Source organism: Odocoileus virginianus, chromosome 20 (genome assembly GCF_023699985.2).
Source record: "Odocoileus virginianus isolate 20LAN1187 ecotype Illinois chromosome 20, Ovbor_1.2, whole genome shotgun sequence".
Lineage (NCBI taxonomy): Eukaryota > Metazoa > Chordata > Mammalia > Artiodactyla > Cervidae > Odocoileus > Odocoileus virginianus.
In genome coordinates, this window is record NC_069693.1 from 4,361,845 (window position 1) to 4,370,855 (window position 9,011).

The 9,011-nt window shown below is 60.1% G+C and overlaps 1 protein-coding gene across 4 annotated transcripts; it reads right to left on the reverse strand.

Moving 5' to 3' along the window:
* Window positions 1–553: 553 nt before the first annotated feature.
* MYADM (myeloid associated differentiation marker) lies at window positions 554–8,386 on the reverse strand. Of its 4 annotated transcripts, none has more exons than XM_070450381.1 (3): window positions 8,143–8,386; window positions 4,754–4,831; window positions 554–2,887 (listed from the first exon to the last, which is right to left on the reverse strand). In XM_070450381.1, exon 3 carries the CDS (start codon window positions 2,883–2,885, stop codon window positions 1,920–1,922), a length of 966 nt encoding a protein of 321 aa, XP_070306482.1. In that variant the 5' UTR covers window positions 2,886–2,887; window positions 4,754–4,831; window positions 8,143–8,386; the 3' UTR covers window positions 554–1,919. The 4 variants fall into 4 exon arrangements, with proteins under 4 accessions (XP_070306482.1, XP_070306483.1, XP_070306484.1 ...); XM_070450382.1 differs by lacking the exon at window positions 8,143–8,386 and adding an exon at window positions 6,841–7,260; XM_070450383.1 differs by lacking the exon at window positions 8,143–8,386 and adding an exon at window positions 5,520–6,830.
* Between the last annotated feature and the right edge of the window lie 625 nt (window positions 8,387–9,011).

The window sequence follows — 9,011 nt, forward strand, 5'->3', positions numbered from 1 at the left end:
CTTGGGTTCTGCTGCAATTGGAATGAGACACGGTTATTTCTCAGATGCTTGTAGGACTCCAAAGAGGGATCTTTGTTCTTTAAAAATTCTTTTTTACAAATTCTTTTTGGCTGTGCTGGGTCTTTGTCGCTGCACTCAAACTTTCTAGTTGCTGGGAGCAGGGGCTACTCTTCACTGCAGTGCGTGGGCTCCTCATTGCTGGGGCTTCTCTCGCTGCAGAACACGGGCTCAGTAGTCGTGGCAGAGGGACCTAGGTGCTCTGTGGCATGTGGAATCTTCCCAGACCAGGAATAGAAACTGTTTCCCCTGCATTGGCAGGTGGATTCCCAACCACTGAACCATCAGGCAAGCCCTAAAGAGGGAAAAATCTTGTTCGTGTCTATCCTAATTCGCTCTCTTCATTTGAGGGAGAAATTTGGAAGATCTGGACTCACTTCTTTTCTGATGAGGCCAAGGTTGTTTTGATCCCAACCTGTTTCTCCTACAAGACCCAGAAGTCTGGGCCTTGCCCTCTCTCCTGGAGCCCTCCCCATAAATAAAGCAGGCACAAGTCTTTCTTTTATCTTTATATTGAGGTTAAAAAAAAAAAAAAAACATTATGGATGTGGGAGAAGGGACAAGGCTTCTCTCTGTGACTGACTGACAGCAGGGGCTGATGGGAACCAGAGCTCCAGGGAATTAAAAAAAAAATAAAAAATATATTTATACATTTATATAGATCAGGTTATACATGTGAGTCCCAGAAAAGCAGGAAGCTGCAGCAGGAAGCAACGAGCACACAGAAACACACCTGTGTGTGTACCACACACACTGAAGCAATGCAATGCGATTCCTTGGACCATGGCATAGTAGCAATTCCCATCCCCACCACCCTACCCTCCAGAAAAAAAAATATTGAAAAGAAACTTCCCTTTTAAGAACAGAGCCAGCCAGTGATTGTTGCCCTTGTGACCAGGAAAAAAAAAAACCCAGGCTAACATCACCTTGAAGGCTGGCATTGGCCATTTTCTTTTCTTCCCAGCAAAGGCAGGAGATACTGTTTTTAACATTGAAGTTGGAGGACCACTTCCCTATCCCTCACAAATACTTGAGACAGTTGTCTTCAAGACCCTGCAGTTCTTTGCCAGCTCCCTCCAATAACTCAGAGAGTCTTTGGGATGGAATGCGTCCATCCCTTGCTTCCTTTAAGATGGCCTCTAGGCAGTGGGTTTTTAATAAGCCTGGCAAAAATTCTGGAACCAATCTCAGGTGAGGCTGAGCACCAGGTGGGGCCTAGGGACCCAGGGTCTATGCTTTAAGCCTCCAGCCCACTGGAAATTACTGATCTCCAGAGTTTTTTTTTCTTCTTTTTTTAACTTAAAGGGGAGGAACACTGTACATACCCCCCACCCGCATTGGAAGAAAGGGGGCTTGATTCCTAACTACCCACCCCCACCCCTGAAACACACACATACAGATAACACACACACATCAACTAAGGCACAGCCAGGGCGGGAGGCATGCTTTGGCAAGGAGGCCCCTCCAGAGGCCCAGGGTATGAACAGCTGCAAAAGGGGGTGTGTGATGTGGGGCTCAGCACCTTTGGAGGTGGGAGGCAGGGGCTGGTGGGGCTGAGAAGGAAGAAGGCTCAGCGCTCCCAAGGGGTCAGGAAAGGAGGCAGAGGCGGAAACACACAGGATGAAAAGAGAAGAGAGCCTCAAAGCAGAGAACGTCGGAGAAGAGCAGGCAGGAGTGAAACAGGATGTGGCACCCAAACAGAACAGGAAGGGAGGCAACGCAGGAGGAAGCCTGAGGGGCGCAGACAGGGGCGCAGGAAGGGCTGGGAGGGATGTGAGAAAAGTCAGCGGGAGCCCAGAGCTCTTCGAAGGGCCTCCGGGGAGAAGGAGGAATTAGGGAGAGCCCCACTCCGGGGACGAGGCTCAGACCCTGACGAAAACCAGGCGGGCCGAATACACCAGGTCGGCCAGGTAAGCCAGCAGGTTGATGCCTGTCAGGATGGCCACGGCCAGCCGGCGGTCCCAGAAACACACGTAGTAGGTGTGGCTTCTGCTGCAACTGACGTCCATCTGCCGGCGCGGCTGACCGCCATGCCTCTGGTCAAACTGGTAGAGCGGCCAGAGGACCAGGGCCGTGGCGTAGAAGATGACGGAGATCAGGGCCAGGCCCGACAGGAAAGTGGGGAAGGCGATGGGCAGGACGTTGGTGCAGTCGCCGAGGTTCAGCAGGATGGCCACGGCTGCCAGGATGAAACAGATGGCATACACGGCCACGCACCACTCCAGGGCCGACTGGTGCTGGTACAGCACCGGGTCGCTGATGAAGGCAAAGATGATGCAGGCCACGAAGGTCTCCAGCACCTTGAGCAGGCCGGGCACGGTGGCCATGTAGCCGGTGATCTCACCGGGCCGGGCCCGGGTCCAGGCCACCTCGGTGGCGTAGGCGATGCAGGCAATGCAGGAGAAGGCGGTGGCGGCGATGGCGTGGTCCCGGGAGCGCCCATGAGACAAGAACTGCACGTAGGTGGTGGGGTAGATGATGGAGGAGGAGAGGCAGAAGAGGGCGGCGTAGCAGGCGTAGGTGATGGGGAAGTTGCGCCAGGACAGCGGAAAGCGGACCTGGAGCCCGCCCAGCTCCACGATGAGGATGATGAGCGTCACGGAGAAGCAGAAGCACCAGGTGAACATGGACCAGTTGCCCATGGGCCCCGTCCAAGCGCCCACGCTGGCCACCAGCGAGAAGGCCACGCAGGTGGAGACCAGCTGCAGCAGGCGGAGGAGGCCCAGCGGCTGGGTCAGCACCCGAGGGGACCCCACGATGGTTGGGGAGCCCAGGCCGGAGGACGACATGGTGGTCGTCACGGTGGTGCGGGTTACCGTCACCGGCATGGCTGGGGGAGGGGAGAGAAGATCCTAAGAACATTCCAAACTGGAGGATCCAGGGTCCCCCCCACCCTGGGGCACTTGCCTCCCTGGAGGGGCCATTGTGGATGGTGTAATCTGGACTCTAGCTGGAGGGGTACCCAGGATTTGGGCCTTTCAGTTTTCAAACCGGGCCAGTCCCAGGCCTATAGGGATGCTGGTGGTCCAGGTGTTAGCCCCCTCCCCCACTCCAGCCTCATGTCAGAGCCAGGAGGGTAGGTACCCTGTCTCTCTTTTCCCCAGGACCCTTCTTTCTTCACCCTGAAAGCCAACTCTTGTAAAATCACGTTTCTTTTTTTTTTTTTCCCCCTCCACTCCAAACACACAAAGCTGCTCTCCTTCCCCCAGGGACTCAGAAACCCAGCCACTCAAGATTCTACTCTAGGGACCTCCCTGGTGGACCAGTGGTTAAGACTTTCTGCACTTCCAATGCAGGGGGCAATCCCTGGTTGGGGAACTAAGATCCTACATGCCCTGGGTTAGAGCCAAAAAAAAAAAAAGATTGTGCTCTAAAACGTCCCCGTCTTGTGCCCTCCCCACCACCCCCAATCAGAAGAAGAGACCCTGTCTTCTGTGATCTCTTAAAAACCCCACCACTGCAACTTCCTTCCTTTGGGTACCCAGGGATCTGCAGCCAGAACTTTCTTTGATCTAACAAACACTTCCAGCCTCCAGACACATTCAAGAGTCTAGCCATCACTCGAGGACCTTCTCAGGGACCCACATCTGATCAGAGCTCCCAGTCTTCCAGCCTGCCGCCTCTCACTGAAGGGGAGTCTGTCCCCAGGTGGAACTGGGTATTAGCAACCTCAGCAGCACCCCTCCTGTGGCCACAGGGGTTTAGATCTGGGGTGCCTGTGTGTTAAGTCGTTTTGGTCGTGACAAACCCTTGTGACCCTGTGGACTGCAGCCCGCCAGGCTCCTCTGTCCATGGGACTCTCCAGGCAAGAACACTGGAGTGGGTTGCCATGCCTTCTCCAGGGGAATCTTTCCAACCCAGGGATTGAACTGGAGTCTCAGTGGGTTCTTAACCACTAGCACCACCTGGGAAGCCTGGGGAACTTGCACCCCCCTGAGGAGCCTGGGGAAGTTCAACCCAAAGGAAGTCAAGCTTCCTCCTGCCTCTCCCCCAACATGAGGTCCAGGCCCCTTCAGGAACCAAGCCAGCTAGTCCCCAACTTCTGGGAACTTCAGCCCCCTCTCCTGACCCAGGCCACTGAAATCTCTGGGTCTCTCTGGTTCAGAAAGACAGTGTCCTTGTCCCAAAGACTCAGGAATGAGGCCCTGGCCTCAAACTCCTGACCAAGTGTCCAGAGCCTCACTCAGGCCCTAAAATAGCTATCTCTCGGCTACTGCTGCTCAGCCACTCCAGTCGTGTCCGACTCTCTGCGACCCCGTGGACTGCAGCCCGCCAGGCTCCTCTGTCCACGGGATTCTCCAGGCAAGAGTACTGGAGCGGGTTGCTGTGCCCTCCCCCAGGGGATCTTCCCGTTTAAGGGATAGAACCCCAGTCTCATGCCTCCTGCATTGCAGGCCGATTCTTGGCCACTGAGCCACCAGGGAAACACCTCTGGCAAGCTCAAAAGGCCTCTCTCAACTCCCGGGCAATAAAACTTCCTCTTTCCAGTGTAGGAGGGCAGGGTCACAGCCCAGCTGTCCCTCACAAGAGCTTCCTGGGGACACAGGAGACCAGTTCCTGAACATACTTCTTCCTCAGGTCTCAAGATCTAGGCGGCCAAATTCCCCGGCCCCTCCTCCTTCAGATCCAGGAGTCCAGACCCCAGAACCCCTCCCCGGCTCGGACCCAAGAGTCTGAGGCCCCTGGCCCCACTCACCAGCGGTCTTGGCGGAGGGCCCCCACCAGAAAGAGATTCGGTCCTGGAGGCGGATTGGGTCAGACACCTGGAAAAGGGCTGATCGCGGGGAGGAGGGAGAAGACGTCAGCGTCCAGCTTAGACCCTGCCCAGCCCGCCCGGGCTGGCCCAGAGCTCGCGGCGAGGCGGTGTGGCGGACCCCGGGCGCGCCTCCCAGCCAGGGCGGGGACTTGGCCCGGGAATCCCGAACTGTGACCTCGAGGGAAGCCCCGCCCCTTCCTTCCTCCCCTCTCCACCCCCCCCAAAAAAACCTGCGCGGGCGGGAATGGAGGAAAGCTGGGAAGAGTGCAGGCCCCGCGGGGCGGCGTGGGCGGGCTGTGATCATAACCCTGCCCCGGCGCGAGAGTCGGGAGAAGGGAGGGCTGGGGGGAGGCCGGCGGCGGGGGTGGGCCCTGGGCGGCGGCTGCCGGGGCGGGCAGCCCGGGCAGCGCCGCGTCTCCGTCCTTATAAGGGCTGCAAGTCTGCCCAGCCATTCGGAATGTGCCGAGGACAGGGAGACGGCGCCGCGACCCCCGCCCTGCTCCTGGGATTCTGGCGGGGGAGGGGAAGGGTGAAGGGAAGGAGGGATGCTGGGGCGGGGGGGCGGTAGGGTTGGGAGTGGAGCCCGGACTCCAGGTCCCGGGAGGAGAAGCTGCTAGGTCGAATGCCTGGGTCCTTCTAAATGTGAGTTCTGGGTCCCTAAAAGGCGGGCCGGGAGCCCGGAGCCCCAGGAGGAAGGGCTGGGTACCTGGACCCCTGGGTTCGCCTTGCGCACGCCTGGCATCTCGGGGTAGGGGTGGCTGCGGGAAACTGCACAGTATTGGAATCCAGTTCGAAGACAGTGGCCACACCTTCCGCCACCACCCGGAGGGCTGGTCTCCCCCGGCCGGAGCTGGGCCTCCCGGGCCACCTGGGAGGTGTCCCGCAGGAGTCTGCCACCTCCCGTTCCCCTGACCCGTTAGGAGGAAGTAGGGCGCGCCCAGGAGGCAGAGGGCGGGGCCTCGGGGAGCCTCCCCTGGAAGTTGAGTTAGTGCGCGGAGCACCTGGAGGGGTGGGGTCAGTCCCCACTCTCCGAGCCCCCAGCCGTGGCTTGAGGTCAGAGCTCAGGAATGAGCCGCCGGAGACCCAAGCAGACAGAGGAAACACCCCGTTGGCTTCCGAACCCAGCTCAGGACGTCCCGGGCCACGCCCCAGTCCTGTCCCCACCTCTGCGCGGAACACCACACCCCATCACTCCAAAACTCAGAATCGAGCCCTGAAAACCTCAGCCTGGCCTCTCAACCCCTGGCGACCCAGCTCCATCTTCACTTTGGCAGCATGGGTACTGAAGCTCAATACCTTTTGCGTCCAAAGTTCGGATTCTGCCCCCTGGATGGGGAGGAAGTCCGTAATTCTGGACCCCAGCCACTCTCCTCAAACCCAGGATTCCCAACTCCAAGCTCCTCCAGGAGCACACCCCCTCCTCCCTCAGACCCAGGGGTCCAGGCCCCCGGCCCCTCCTCCCTCAAGACCCAGGGGTCCAGGCCCCCAGCGCCTCCAGCTCCCCAGTCCCTCCTCCCTCAGACCCAGGAGTCCAGGTCCCCAGCCCTTCTTCCTTCAGACTCAGGAATGCAGGCCCCGCTACCGTCAAACCCAGGAGTCCAGGCCCCCAGCCTCCCAGCCCTGCAGCCCCCTCCCCTATCAGATCCAGGAGTCCAGGCCCCACTCCACGTCCTTTTAAAGATGACCTGTATGAGTTCAGGACTCCAGCCCCTCCTCCGTCAGATCCAGGGGTCCAGACCCCCAGCCCCTCCTCCCTCAGACCTAGGGGTCCAGGGCTCCAGCCCCTCCTCCCCCAGACCCAGAGATCCAGGGCCCCAGCCCTTCCTCCATCAGATCCAGGAGTCCAGGCCCCACCCCACCTCCTTTTTCAGACGCACGACCTGTGTGAGTTCAGGCCCTCAGCCGTCTCCTCTCCGGGACCCGAGTCCTGACTCAGACCACTTTTTTCGGGACTGAGACAATTGGAATCCCTCAGCACCCAGAATCCTGGACGCTGCGGCCACCCTTGGGGGTTCCCGCAGCCTCACCTTACAGGCCAGCGACCGCTGCGGCTGAAGCAGAGGCGACAGCTGCAGAGTAGAAGGGTCTGTGGTCTGGGTGGGGCTGGCCGGCCGGGGAGTGAGGGTGGGCGGGGCCGGAACTCCGGGCTCGAGCAGGATTAGGGAGTCCCTGGCCCGGGCTATCCCAGTCCCGCCCCGAGGGCGGGGCCGGAGGCAAGGCCGCACCCCCTCCGGCGAAGGATCGCGCCGCAGGGGTCCCGCCCCGCCAGCGGTGGGGCGGAGGGCTGAGGTCACTGTTTCCGTGGTGACAAAACAGGAAGACACAACAGCTGGCGGGGTCCGGGCTCGGGAGGGCTGCCCTCCTCGCCCCAGCGCTGGATGGAGAACTCTCCAGGGCCGGCCCGGGAAGGCCGTTGCCATGGCAACCCGTGTGTTTGGCCTTTGTTTAGGACAGAGCCACCCCCCCACCCCCCAGCTCGAGTCCCCACCCCAGTCTCACCTCGGTCAGTTCTCCCTCTCCCCTTCCAGTCCCCTCCCCCCCCATCTCCCTCCTCTGCCAGGATGGATGAAACCTCGGACACCTGAGTCGCAAAGTGGCTGGGGAGAGCGGGCCTCTCTTTACTGGGGTCTATTTGCTAGGGTCTGTCTCCCGGGTCCCTGAAATGGGAAATGTGTCGATCCCTAGACTTTAGGGGGTTCCTGGGTCCCCAAAAGAACAGTGGTTGGATTGCAGTGTTTAAGGAATTTTAGGGAGGAGTAAAGTGGGCCCTCCTAATCCTCTATTTATAATGCGGTTCGCGGTGGAAGGGACGGATGGGCCGGACCCCAAAGTCCCATGTGTCGGTGGGGATGGTTGGTAGCAAGATTTCTGGGATCAGGGCGGTGGGAGTCGGGGACATGGAGTCCCAGGCTGTGGGCCCAGATTCTTGGCTCCTAGAAGCAATTACAGCTCAGACTCCAGGGTTTTCGGAGCAGATGGGGTTGCAAGCCGGGCCTCTTGGGTCTGGAAGCGAGAGATATTTTTGGCCTGCATTCCTGGCTCCTGGAAAAAGGGAGGGGCGCAGAAGCTTAATGAGGGCGAGGCTGGGGGCTGGGGGTGCCAGATTCCTGATTGCTGCAGGGAAGGAGGGGGCCAAGGGACTGCTCTGCCCGGGGCCCAGAGCAGGGAGGGGCCGCGGGGTCCTTTTTTAGGGTCCGCTCCGGGGCCCTGAAACGAACGGACAGAGCCCAGAAGCAAGCAGGAGCTGAAGCCGGGGTGCTCGGCCTAGGGCTGGGGCGGGGCGGAGACCGGGACGCCCGGGTCCATCCCTGCTGGCCCGGCTCACTCACCGCGCTCTGCTCTGGTCCTCGGCGCGGCCTGGCTCGCGGCTGCCGCTGGGCGGGGCCCGGCGGGACTGCGGCTGCTCGGCGACGCCGCGCTACCCCGGGCGCTGCCCGCGCCGCTGTCGCCGGGTGTCTTCCAAGCGGACGACTGAGGAAGGAGGCTTTGAGGCCGAGCCCCAGGGTGGGAGCCGCGCGCGTCGCGAAGGGAGGGGTCCAAGAGGACGCTGGAGCTCGGAGCCCGGGGCTGCGTGCCCTTCGGAGATGGGAGGGGTTGGGGGGCACCTGGACGCTGCGCTCTGCAGTTAGGGAGGGTAGAGGTGGGGCTGAAGGGCTGTGGAGCCTGTACGCCCCCTTTTGTGTCCTGCAAAGGCGGCAGACCTTGTTTGTCTTTATGTGCCCTGCATAGGGGAAGGGTCTCTAGGAGCCCCAGGTGGGGATGTCTAGGGAGCCAGGACAAGGTATTCGTTGGAGGATCTCCAGGGAAGCACCTCCTCGACCCCCAGTAAAGAAGCATCTCTTACCCCCTTCTTGCCCAGATCTTTGTCTGACCCCAAAGTGGCACTCTCAAAGCCATGAAGTTAGTCGCTCAGTCGTGTCCACCTCTTTGCGACCACAGGGACTGTAGCCCGCCAGGCTCCTCTGTCCATGGGGATTCTCCAGCCAAGAATACTGGAATGGGTTGCCATTTCCTACTCCAGGGGATCTTGCCCACCCAGGGATCGAACCCTGGTCTCCTGCATTTCAGGCGGATTCTTTTACCGTCTGAGCCACCAGGGCACCCCTGAGATGGGCCCCCCACCCATCTCAGGGTAAAGAGGCCGTCACCGCTCAGAGTTTATTGCCGGTGTGCTCTCCGGTGCCACTGTACGCTCCTT